At 43.2% G+C, this 13,617-nt stretch overlaps 1 protein-coding gene across 2 annotated transcripts in view; it reads left to right on the forward strand.

The window, feature by feature from the left end:
• The first annotated feature begins 721 nt into the window (after window positions 1-721).
• The window catches only part of GPR176 (G protein-coupled receptor 176), a 127,732-nt gene continuing 114,836 nt past the window's right edge, over window positions 722-13,617 (forward strand). For both annotated transcript variants that reach the window (XM_047074516.1, XM_047074515.1), the window contains exon 1: window positions 722-935. In XM_047074516.1, coding sequence (XP_046930472.1) covers window positions 764-935 — 172 coding nt within the window. In that variant the 5' untranslated portion in view covers window positions 722-763. The remainder of the gene's footprint in view (window positions 936-13,617) is intronic.

Raw genomic sequence — 13,617 nt, forward strand, 5'->3', positions numbered from 1 at the left:
TGTAAGAGGGGGTCCCTGCCGCTGGCACCGAGGCGGGAGGTCGGATTCCCGGACGAGGGGCTGGGCCAGAGGAGACTTCGCGGGCGTCCTGGGGGACGGCCGGCCGCGGAGGGCGAGGCTGTTGCGCGTAAATTCAGGGCATTCCGCCCAGACCGTCGGTGCCGTCGGGGACTCGGGGGTCCCCTCGGAGCTCCGGTCATTTGGCTTGGGTATTTCGCAGCTTTCCCATCGCCATCCAGCCCCTCGAAGCCAGCAGGATTCAAAAACGGCTTCAGCCAAATGTTGTCTTCCTTCTGAGAGAGACCGAGCGGGTCAGCCGGCTGGGACTCGAGAGGGATGGCCCGGCCCTCGGGGCGTGGAAGGAGAAGTTGAAGGGGGCGGCGGGAGCGGGGAGCGCCCTCCTTGACTCTCAAATGCCTCCCGTGTTTCCATCTCTGCTGAGTGAGCTTGGCGGCGCTGACTACCCGGGAGGAGGGACGGACGCAGCTCAGCGGTCTCAGACCACGCCGCCTCCATGTGGTTGCTGACTGGGACCCAGGAGGGAACCGGCTTGGGGCGCGGCCTCGATCTCCCCCCTCCCCGCCTCCCAGGCGGCGGGGCTGGCGATGTGGAGACGTGAGGGGACCCGCGGCTGCCCCGGGTTCTCCAGGACTCCACCAGGCGCCCGCGCGTTGCTCCGCACCCGGGGCGAGAGAGACCCGGGCGGGGCTCCGTGGTGGGCGGACGGGCGGGCGACGATCAGAGCCGGAACCCCAGCCTCGCTATGGGGCACAACGGCAGCTGGATCTCCAGGAACGCCAGCGAGCCGCGCAACGCGTCCGGCGCCGAGGCTGGGGGCGCCAACCGCAGCGCGCTCGGGGAGTTGGGCGAGGTGCAGCTGTACCGCCAGTTCACCACCACCGTGCAGGTCGTCATCTTCATAGGCTCGCTGCTCGGTAAGCCACCCGCGGGGGCGCCTCCCGGGTGGGCTTCCCTGAGCGCACAGGCTCGGAGAGGGCACGGGATCGGGGGTCGCCGGAGCCGCCGTAGGTTTCGGAGTGCCTGGCAAAGTGGAGATAGTGGGGTTTAAGAATGCCCGGGTAACTGCAGGGAAGTTAAGCTGGAAGCAGAAGAGTTCTGGTAGGGCTTTATCTCGGCCGGCCTGAGGACCGAGCTTGGTGCAGGCGGAGGTCCGCCTCCCAGGGCGACTCTTGCAGAACACAACCCTTTGCCCATCATACCAGGTGGGCGCGGTGGCCCGAGCTCTTGTTTACAAATAGCAACAAAGATTCTGTTTTGTTACTGACGACTGATGAGTTTTGCACTACCATCTATTCCTATATACAGAATTATTGTGAAAGTCTTATTTTGTGCGTGTTTTATGGCTGGCTTCAGATCACCGACCTACTTGCTGATAAATGGAGTTCATCTCTGTTGCCTTCTGATATTTTTAGAAACCCCAAACAACAAATCCCAGTCTATTTCTCTACCTGTGTTTTGTTTTGAAGTGCAAAATAAAGACAGGATAAAAACCTCAAAACACCACTGACAGATTTAAATATACTTGTTCAACTAACTGAAATGAGTGGTTAGTAAAAAACGTTTGTCCACTATCATGAGAATTACCTGCACTTCTGGTAGTTACTCTTTAAATGATAAATGATGACAATATTCATTTCTTTTGAGGTTAGTTGAACATGTTGCATATTACTTGTACATATGTGGCTTCCCTTCAAATGTAAATTTTCTGATGTGGCATTTAAAAGATGTAAAAAGATGTGATTATGTGTGATATTATGGCCAAGAGCAGCCTTAAAGTTTCAAAGTAGGAATAGATTACTTTTTTGCAGACACCTGTGAGTTTCCATGGCAACCAAGATACGTGACATCAAAAAGACTGGAAGGATTTTAAGTGCTTGGAATTTCCCTTCATTATTTCTCTAATTGTCATCATCCTGTCTTACTCTATCATAATATTTATCTTCCACATTTTCTCATAAGGGCATTTTCAGGATTAGACATCAGTGTGGCTATGTCTGTGTGTGTGTGTGTGTGAGAGAGAGAGAGAGAGATGTATTTTTATGAAAATGATACATGCACATTAACAAAAGGCTTGTGTCTACCAGTTATTTTCAGTATTAACAAACAAATACTGAACACCTAATAGGTACCATGCACAATGAATTGTAGATTATTGGGAATTAAATTTTAGTGTTGTCACATTTGCTTAAAGTGTAGATTATTGGGGAGGCAGTAGAAGTGGCTGCATTTTTATTTCTGCAGGGATATATCTATATCTATCTAAACATATCTATATATCTAAAACATTTATATCTATATCTGTGTTTTTATTTTGCTTTGTTTTCCCCATTGGTAACTTTAACCATGAAGAAAGATGGTGTTGGGAGAAATTTTCCCATAGTTTGACTCCGAAATTTTGAGTACTATTGAAATAGAAAACAGCATGTATGTGAAGGGCACAAGAGTGCACACTTAATAAATGTTAGTTCCGCTTCCAGTTACCTTCTGTTTTTGTAAATTACATTGGATTCAGAAATCCTAGGTAAATCTGCCCTTACATCAACTCTTTTCTCCCACAGCATCTTTTGTTTTGTTTTTGTTTTTTTGTTTTTGGTTTTGTTTTTTTGAGAGAGAGAGGGAGGGTCAGAGGGAGAGGGAAAGAGACTCTTAAGCCAGCTTTGTGCCCAGCATACAGCCAGACAACCCCGGAGATCATGACCCGGGCAGAAATCAAGAATTGGTTGCTTAACCTGCTGAGCCCCCCAGATGCGCCCTGCCCCTACAGCACTTTAATTGACATGCAAGAACAATATTTGTGGGTTTTTCCCTAGAGGAGACGGATTTCCCCCTTGATCTTTAGTTATGCCTCACTTGGCCAAGGAGGACATATTTTTTCCCTTCCATGTTACTTGGCCTTCCAAGGAGAGAGAAAATTCCATTTGTTCCTTTTTATTTTCAGAAAAACTATAAATATGGTTAAATTTATTCAAGTCACAAGTTAGAGAACTTGTTCAAAAGTGAAAGCATTTCAGGTTCCCTTAAAAGTTTAGCTGAATCATAACATTGCCTGTGTACTTCTTATTTACTACTATTCTTAATTGTTGTCTGAGGATTTGACCTGTATAAACATATCTATGTAGTTGAATCCTCCTAAGTAATGCCAGAGTTTAAGTTGCAAAGCCATGTACATTTAGTTTCAGGGCAAGTAAACTTGGGAAGCAAGTTTCATAAAGTACTCCCTCTCAAAAAAAAATAGAGCAAAATCATAGATTAGGAATAAAATAAAAGAATTTATCATGGAAGAGTCTGTAAGACTGAAAAGTAAGTGGAGGATGGAACAGCATCTGGAATAGCATGAGATGCTTATTTAATCTGTTCTCTTGTCCTCAAACAGACAAATGAGTTTTACTTTTATTTTTTTCCCTTTAATCAAATTCAGACTTACTTCCTAGATTGCCTCAATAGATTTTTTTTTTCATTAGAATTTTCAGAGGCCCGCTGTTAGGGGAAAATAATTCCTTTGTACTGCTGATGTCTTGCACTCTTTTTTGGAAACTTTATTTGCCCTGTATGAGGAAAAAACCCAATTTGTGATAACTGTAATATTCCAGCCTTAGGGAACATTAATTGCCTTTTGAAAATGAACTCAAGAATTGTAAATGATATTCTTTCAAATAATGCCTTTTGAGGGCTTGTGTAAACTAGTGTTTCTCGGCCTTCTTTATGCAACATCTTGGGATATCTTCAGATACGCTGTAGTTCTTGAAAGAGTGAAGTAATTTAGATTCCCCTTTAGTAAATATAGGCACACAACACTTTTAGTATTGAACAGGATGAAATCAAAGACTCAGAAGGATATGAAATCACCATTTCCAATAAGTGTTTTGGATCTAACTCCTCATAGTTGATCTTTCTTTCCCTTTTTCCCACTCTTGGGATTCACAGTCCAAGTGCATGGAAAGCTCAGCTACTCTCTGGTGCTTTCACCTGACAAAGGTCAGTGGCTGTTAACTAGCCTATTACCTCTAGCCGCCCCCTGTACAAATTGGAGGCATCTGCTTGTCATGATTGGAGGCAGGAGATTTTTATAAATGAATTTGCTCTTACTTAAAGAGAATGAGCATTGTGGAAAATAGCCAACAAGCTATCTCCTTCCTTACCAATGGTCTATAGTATGAAATTGATGACCCTAAGTGGAGGTCCATCTTGTCGATGGCCTGATACCTTGAGGGTGCTTATTGAAGTATTGATTTCAAAGGAAATGTAGGGAACTGTCTTACTGGTTTGACAGATGACCTGGATAGACACCATTTTTGCTCATGATTGTTCATGAACAGTCTTTCAACAAAACCAAGTCTTTGTACTTGACAAGTCTTTCAACAAAACCATATGGGGCACCAACAATGTTTATGGAACTTGTTTGACAGAAATATACTTTTGTTTTTGATACTGGTCGAAATGAACCAGATAACAGCTGGATAATTCTTGCAGTTCCTTCGTTAAAAGTTTGTTAGAAACAGTGCTAATACTAGTGTGTGCTTAGGAGTCATGATTATACAGGATGATTTTTTACTTAACTATAGGTATAGCCAATAATAATGTGATATCAGCAGCCTTATTCTACCTGCTGTTTTGGTATTTGGTATGCCTGGAAACCTAGTAGACGAAATCAAGAGTAAGATGTCTTGGATTGACCTAAGAAGTTTGAATTGGTGAAGTCAGTTGTTATCAGCCAGTGATAGTAGGTGAACTCATAATGTATTGATTCAAATTCTCTCACGTTGTCTTTGATTTCTATGTGATGTATGCATTCCCACCTATTCTTTTCTAATGTAGGATATTAGGTGCAGAAAATCCATCTGACCTCCATCTGCATGAAACACTTTTGGTAACGCTATGCTTCTCCTTACTAGGTCTTCAATGTATATCCTTCCACTTTTTAATTCTTCCTGGAAATTGAATTCTGTGAAAACTTAGAATAGTAGATTTATTGACGTAAAATTTCTATACTACACAATTCATGCAATTATAGTATATAATTCAGTGATTTTAAATTTATTCACAAAGTTAAGCAGCCATCATCACTGTTAATTCTAGAACTTTTTTTTTTTTATCACCCCCCAAAGAAATCATGTACCCATTAGTAGTTGCTTCCCATTTTCCCTCAATACCCTGAGACCTAGGCAACCACTAATCTATGTTCTGTGTCAGTGAATTTGTTCTGGACATTTCATATGTATGGAGTCATACTATTGTATGTTCTTTGTAATTGGCTTCGTCTTTCACTTGGCATAATGTTTTCAAGGTTCATTGGTGTTGTAGTATATACTTTATTCCTTTTCTGTTGCTGAATAATGTTCCATTTTACGGATATATCACCTTTTCTTTATCCATTCATCCATTGATGGACATTTGGGTTGTTTTCACTTCCTGACCATTATGAATAATGCTACTCTGAACATTTGTGTAGTTTTTGTGTGGACTTAATGTTTTTAATTCTCCTGGGTATATAGCAAGGGTGAACTTTCTGAGTCATATGGTAACTCTAAGTTTATTCTTTTAGGAATTGCCAGACTGCTTTCCAAAGTGACTGCATCATTTTACATTCCCACTGGCAGTATATGAAGGTTCTAATTTGTCCATATCTTTGCCAACATTTGTTACTGTCTTTTTGATGATAGCCATGCTAGTGGGCATTAAATGGTATCTCACTGTGGTTTTGATTTGCATTTTGTAATAACTGGTGATGTTGCACATCTTTTCATGCTCTTTTTGGCCACTTGCGTATCTTCTTTGGAGATTTGTCTATTAGGATCTTTTGTTCATTTTTTAAAAGTTTTATTTATTTAAGTAATCTCCACACCCAACTGGGGCTTGAACTTACAATCCTGAGCTTAAGAGGCACACCCTCTTTTGACAGAGCCAGCCAGGTACCCCTCTTTTGCCCGTTTCTAAGTTGGGTTTTTTGTCTTTTTGTCTTGAGTTGTAATCGTTCTTTATATATTCTGGACACTAGATTCTTGTTGATACATGGTTTGCCAAAGTTTTCTCCTGTGGATTGTCTTTTCATTTTACTTTTGGTGTGCTTTAAATAAAAGGTTTTATATGTTGATGAAGTCCAATTTATCTAAATTTTTTTTTCTTAATTATTTTATTTTAGAGAGAGAGAAAGAGTGAGCCAGGGAGAGGGTCAGAAGGAGAGAGAGAGAATCCCAAGAAGTCTCCGTGCTTGTCTTCTGTTTTATCCAGCATTTCTAGGTCTTCATAGCAGTCTTCCAAGTTCTGCCATGTTGCCAGAATCTGGAGTTGTAGAATAAGCAGAATCCAATAAAAGCTGAAGGTGGAGTGATTGCTAGACAGGATTCTAGGAGATATGTAACCAAAAGTTAGGTCATGGTAAAGTGAGGTGGTGACATCTGGTCAGAGGAGGAATGCCTTAGAAGATTAAGGAAAATAAGTTGGTAAGTGGAATGAGGGAAGGGGAACTCAAGAAAGTTTAGGCTGAAAAACATTAAGAATGTGTATATCTGTTTATATGTTTCCAATATCATTTTGACCTTTGACCATATTTTACTGCAGTTTCATATGGTTCAAACTAATAGTCTGTTTTTTTTTTTTTTAAGCAAACGTGTTGAAATAAGTTAGGGTTAATAGTAGCATATTTTAAAACAATTATTTAGGGAAGACAAAATGGACTATTGGTCCAAAATGGACTAATGGACTATTGATACACAGATTTGAATTGGGTATGGAGAAAGGAGCCCCCCTGTCTTTTGTTTATTTATTTTTTAAAATGTTTATTTATTTTTTTTTGAGAAGGAGAGAGACAGAGTGCAAGCAGGGGAGGGGCAGACGGAGAAAGAGACACAGAATCTGAAGCAGGCTCCAGGCTCTGAGCTAACAACAGCAAGCCCACCGTGGGGCTTTTACTCATGAACCATGAGATCATGACCTGAGCCGAAGTCAGATACTTAACTGACTGATCCACCCAGGTTCCCTCCCTGCTCCCCCCCCCCCCCCCCCCCCCCCGCCCCCGGCTTTGTTTTTTAAAGTTTATTTATTTATTTTGAGAGAGAGAGCACAAATAGGGGAGAGAGAGAATCCCAAGCAGGCTCCACACTGTCAGGGCACAGCCCTGTGGGGCTGGGACACACGAGACTGTGAGATCATGACCTGAGCTGAAACCAAGAGTTGGACGCTTAACCGAATGAGCCACCCAGGCACCCCAGGAGGCCCCTGTCTTCTGAGGGTACCGGGAGGGAGTAAAGCAGTCGAAGGTGAAATGGATGTTTGGAAAGAAGAGTACTGAGACCCATATGGATCTGAGTACCTGTTTCTGATATGCTGCTTTTGCATTTGCAAGCAATTTTCAGGGAAAATGCCTTCAAATGGACTTAAGCAATATGTATATTTTTTGAAGATTTTATTTTTAAGTAATCTGCATACCCTGTGTGGGGCTGAACCCACAACCCTGAGATCAAGAGTCACATGCTCTACTGACCAAGCAGCCAGGCATCTTGGACTCAAGCGATGTTTTGATTGGTGTCCACACTTGATTCAGAGGAATCCTGGGAAACAGTTTTCTTTTTAAGTTTGTATGTATGTGTATGTATGTATGTATTTAGAGAGAATAAGAGAGAGCACAAGCTGGAGAGGGGCAGAACGAAGGAGAGACAGAATCCCAAGCAGGCTCTGTACCATCAGCACACAGCCGGATGTGGCACTTGAACTCCTGAACTGTGAGATCATGACCTGAGCCCAGATCAAGAGTTGGACCCACTCAGGCTCAACATACTGCACCACCCAGGTGCCCCAGAAAATAGTTTTTTCTGGCCTGCAGTGAAATCTTGCTTCATCAAATCTGAGCCACTCTGAAAAACTTCCAGATTAATCCACAAATATCAAGGCAACTTAGCACTTTGAATACATTTCTAACAATGGTTTATTAAAAGTTTTGGACTTTGATTAAAAAATATTATTTCTGGGGCGCCTTGGTGCTCAGTCGGTTAAGCATCTGACTTTTGGTTTCGGCTTAGTCATCTCTCTGTTAGTGAGTTTAAGTCCCGCGTGGGCTCGCACTGTCAGCACAGAGCCTGCTTGGAATTCTCTCGTCTCTTTCTACCTCCCTGCCCGGTTCCTGCGTTCTCTCTCAGGTTAAATAAAATTAAAAAAAAAATGTTCACATACATTTGAATCTCCTCTGATGCCTCTCCTCATGCCATTCTCTCCCATGTCTTCAAGAGCTGATGGCTACACTGAATTGGGTATCCAGTTTAAACTCCCTTCCTGTCTGTCCTTTTGGTGCTCCTGTCGCTGACCTGTGATCGTGAAGTTTTTTGCCAGTGATGCTTAGTCAATGCCTATTGCATGGACACATGACTCTGTATGCAGTGTTGATTTACAAATAATGGTCTCATTGGTGCCTGGGTGGCTCAGTCGGTTGAGCGTCCGATTTCGGCTCAGGTCATGATCTCACAGCTCGTGAGTTCGAGCCCCGCGTTGGGCTCTGTGCTGACAGCTCAGAGCCTGGAGCCTGCTTCTGCTTCTGTGTCTCCCTCTCTCTCTGCCCCTAACCCACTTGCAGTCTGTTTTTGTCTCTGTCAAAAATAAATAAACATTAAAAAAAAATTAAAAAAAAAAAACAAATAATGGTCTCGTTTAGGAAGATTACATGTGGGCAGTTTAGGAAAGAGGGTCTTTAATGAGGAAAGACTAGGAAGGTTTTGCTAGTAGGATATGGGTGTCTCCTGTGCAGTGCAGGTACCCGTGACTTACCAGCCAGTGTGGTAACTACCAGTCAAGAATATTCCTTTTGCCTTACATTTACATTGGGTTTTGCAGTGTATAGCATAAACCACATTGTTCCATTCAGTCACGATAACCTTATGAAATAGTATAGCGACATTTTCTGTTTTTGTTTTCTCAACACATTTTCTTCCCCACATAACACTGCCCTCCCTCTATAACGTGTGCACGTCTATCAGTGAGCCTCCCTTCCAGTATTCATCAGGGATTTTAGTTGCAAACAACAGAGCCTATTGTCAAAAGAAGACACAGCTACAAAAGCATTCAGTAAAGAGAAACATTTTACCTGCAAAGCTGACTTGTAAAGGGCGTTCAGATTTTAGAGGGACTATTGCCAATTGAAATGTACAACAGGTATTTAAAAGCAGCCACAAGACTACCATGTTTATAATTACTGTGTTTGCTGTGGGGAAAAAAGTAGTTACCTTACACGAGTGTTACAACCCCTAAGAGTGTGTCACATCAGCATCGCAGGAGTCAATAAGGTTGTGAATAAAGTTGTTTTTATTAGGAGTCAGTGACTTATAGGAAAGTCTCAAGATTTCATTTGTTTTGTGGACCAGAACTAGACAGTGGACCCTGAGTCTTTTAATGTTTTTATTTTGGGGGAGGGAACGGGGCTCAGGGAGCAAGTATTTACTTTCTCGTGGTGGGACATAATGTGCACATTTTTGCATAATGCAGCAGGGCAAGGTGTTGTACTTCTTTTTTTTTTTTTTAATTTTTTTTTCAATGTTTATTTTTTTTGGGACAGAGAGAGACAGAGCATGAACGGGGGAGGGGCAGAGAGAGAGGGAGACACGGAATCGGAAACAGGCTCCAGGTTCTGAGCCATCAGCCCAGAGCCCGACGCGGGGCTCGAACTCACGGACCGCGAGATCGTGACCTGGCTGAAGTCGGACGCTTAACCGTCTGCGCCACCCAGGCGCCCCAAGGTGTTGTACTTACTTCTACATCAAACTAGCCAGTTTATGAAGAAAGAAATTTATTACAGGATATTAGGTTACTTTCAGAATTTATGGGAGAGTCTGGGAACCAGGGACACTCAAATATGCACAGTCATACCACTGGTTCTAGCAGAATTTATGAAGCTATTGTCATATACTACCAATGACAAGGGTTTCGATTCTAGAACCCTAGGGCACAGCTGGCCCAGATCTACAACCAAAGCGTCTTTTTTTTTTTTTTTTTTTGTATTTACAAGAACCTGATCACTGCACCCAGCCACCACCTCACATAAATCATGTCTGCTTGGGAACATCTTCTGGACAGAATATAGATCATAAGCCTGTACCATAACTGCAAGGCTCTGAAAAGTAGTATTTTTAGCTTTCCAGCCTTTATAGCAGAGGGTAGCAGCTGGTTGAAAGATTATGGAATGAATATTTAGCGAATCAAACTAATATCTGCCGCTTTGTACTTCATGTGGTTCCTTATGTGACTATCCTTCCCAGTGCTCAGTAGAGCCTCCCACCCTGGGAGACAAGGGTGGGCACATGATCCAGGCCTTGCTGGTCCCAGGATCCTATTTCCCTTTCCCCACTGATTAGTTCGGGGGTGGTCATGTGATCCAAGCTTGGTCAGAGTACTTGACATTAGAGATGCTGGTAGAAAAGCCTTTTTCCAAAGGGGCTGTTAAGCAGGGATGAAGGAAGCCAGGAGCTGTCTGCTTCGGAGGGAATGAGGGCAGAGAGACAAGCAGACATGAGGGTGAGAGAAGAGAGGGGGAGGAGGAGGGAGAGAGGATGAGAGAGAAACCATCATGATATTGTGGGAGTCCCTGGAAGAGCTTGTATTTCCCAATTACATGAACGGAAAAACCCAAAGTCTCAGGGTTTTTTTTTGCTTAAACTTGGATGACGTAGGTTCCTGTCACACACAATAAAACTATCCTGGTATCTATATCTATACTAAGTATATCTATACTGTCTATCTATCTACCTATGTATGTATGTATGTATGTATGTATGTATGTATCTATCTATCTATCTATCTATCTACTATCTACCTATATATTTATGTAGTATTTTTCTTTCCATGCATATCCATCATTTGGGTAAACAGATTCAGAGGGATAGTGACTTGCTGATTAGCATACTCACAGCCGGGCAGGGCCTGGTGCCCTGGAAGTCTGATGCCCAGGAAGGAAGAGTTACTGAAACCCAGAGCTCTGAGAATTCAGCAGGAGCAGGATGTAAGTCTGGTAGGTCAAGAGGTCAGCAGTGGAAGGCTGTATCCAGGTCCAGGAAAATAAAGGCGACTGAAAGCCATGGGGTGTTAAAGCCCATGTGTGTGCAGAGGCAGAAGGCCAGAAATTTTACTGGGCCAGGAAATACTGTGGGAATTGTTCCTAATCAGCATTTAGCCTCATTCTTTTTCTCTCTCTGTTAAACATCTTTATGGAAAAAACCAACGGTTACTTACACATCGTTATTGGTAGTTAACTGATACAAAAACCTAGTAGCAAGAAAAAACCTGGCTGTGTTAGAAGAGGGAAAAGTTGCCACTGTTAGATGAGCCCTGAGCTCAAGTCTCTGGGTTATAAACTGGCTTCTGCTTTCTTGAGTTGTTTCTAAGAGAGTTTGGGAGGTCATGGGGCAAGGCTATGGGTGAGTCCTGGGAACAACCGTCACCAGTCACTTGGAGGGTGTGGATGAAGTCCTGGACATTTGCTTGGTCCATGGTTGAGGGAGTGGGCTGCTCTACATTTTCTCCTTCAAATTCACCATGGCCAATGTCTGGCTCTCAGGACTGTTGAAGCAGAATCCTTCTGTGGGGGTGAAATGTGTATCCTCAGCTGATCCAAGCCCAGGACATGGAGGGGAGAACAGGGGCTTTGTTAGTACGAGGTCCAGGCCTCCAAGTGCAAGGAAGAACCTGGGCCAGACTCTTGTGGGCATTGTCACATTAAACAGATAATATAAAGGCAGAAGGCACAGAACAAGTGGCAGAAGGTGGAGAGGAGCAAAGCAGAGATACTTCTCCTCCACAGCTTCCAAACCATCTTTCAGTTTCTTTAACATGTCAATTAAAATTTTTTCAAGTTTATTTATTTTTAAGAGAGAGAGAGAGAGAGGCAGACACAGATTCTGAAGCAGGCTCCAGGCTGTCAGTGCAGAGCCTGACATGGGGCTTAAACCCACGAGCTGTGAGATCTTGATCTCAGCCAAAGTAGGATGCTTAACTGACTGAGCCACCCAGGAGCCCCTAACATGTCAATTTAAATACTACTAAAGGCTGTGGTATTGTCTTTGCTGTTCTCTCTGCCCTGGAATATTCTTCCCTAGGCGTGTTCTGTGGCTGGCGTGTGTTCCTCCTTTAAACTGCAGCTCAGACGTCACCCTCTCCAAGATAGCTTACCTAAACTAGTCCCCCCTTCACTTTTATGACATCATCCTCTCCATTAGGATGCAGGATGTCCTCCATGAGGACAGAGATTTTGTTTCATTCACTAGCATCTAGAATGGTACCTGGCATGTAGTTGGTGCTTAGTAAGTACTGATTAGTTAATTGAGTGAAATGCTTAGGGACCATTAACCAGAACCAAGAATTAAATAGCCACTGTCTTGATTTGCATGCAGCTTAGGAGCTTTCTGGAAAAGAACATGAATTTTGCCCAAAGCCAGGACTCAGCCACACATAATCATATCCAGTGGCCTGGAGAGTGCTCACAGAAGCCAGATATTTGGAGGGACAGCAGGTCTCTTGATAGGAAATTCACAAGGACAGGAGTTATAGCCTGATTTAAGAGTGAGTCTATGAAATCAGACAGGCAGCATTTTGAACCAGGCAGCATAATGTGTGTGGGGATGTCACTCTAGCTTTAAAAGCTTTTGGATCCGAGACAAAGTCAAAATTATTGCTTGAAGCAGCTTGGGCATGACCCAGCCTATGGGAGAGTGGCTGAGAGATAGTGTTGTCATCAGGGAGCTACAGGTGGCGTTTGACTGTTTATACTGAGACAGATGGCTCCTAGCTGTGTGAGATCAGAGTGGTGCCCGTGAGTTTCTACCAACTATTCTGGAAATACTCCTTCCTCCTGTCTATCCGGGAAGCTCAGTGGATGGATGGGAGTGTTCAAGAAGTCTGAAGACAACAAATAGGATATTTTCACTCAGCCAATTATGGGTTGAATTATGTGCCCTCCCCACCAAAAAGAGAGAGAGAGAGAAAGATATGTAAAAGTCCTAACCTCTGGTACCTCAGAAGGTGACCATATTTATTTGGAAATAGGGCTGTTGTAGATGTCACTGCTTAAGATGAGGTCATAATGGAGTAGGGTGGATCCTTAATCCAACACAACTAGTGTCCTTATAAAGACCACAAAAAGGCAGAGACACACTATGTGCTGGAGAACACTATGTGATGAAGGCAGAGTTTGGAGTTTCATGGCTGTGAAGCCAGGGAACACTAAAGAGCCGCTAGAAGTGGGGAAGAGGCAAGGCGGATCCCCTACAGGTGTCAGAGGGAGCACGGCCCTGCCAACACCTGGATTTCAGACTTCTATCTTATCTAACTGCAAGATAAGACATTTCTGTGGCTTTAAGCCATCTTGTTTCTGGTCCTTTGTTTTGGCAGCCCCAGTAAACTACTACACCAAAGCAGTGGACAGATAGTAGGTTGAAAACCCCGATTGTTGCACAACATTGAATGCAGTGGGTTTTACAAAAGAGCATCTTCAGCTGATAGAATGTGAATCGATGCAATGCAGGCTGGTCATCACTTGTTCTGTCCACTTGTGCATACACAGCTTTCAGCACCTTTTCAAAACTTTAATTTTTTATTTTAAGCTAATCGTAGATTCATGTGCGG

This window comes from Lynx rufus, unplaced genomic scaffold (assembly GCF_022079265.1).
Source record: "Lynx rufus isolate CCGP_SWC_20201006 ecotype Redwood Valley unplaced genomic scaffold, mLynRuf1.p SCAF_13, whole genome shotgun sequence".
Lineage (NCBI taxonomy): Eukaryota > Metazoa > Chordata > Mammalia > Carnivora > Felidae > Lynx > Lynx rufus.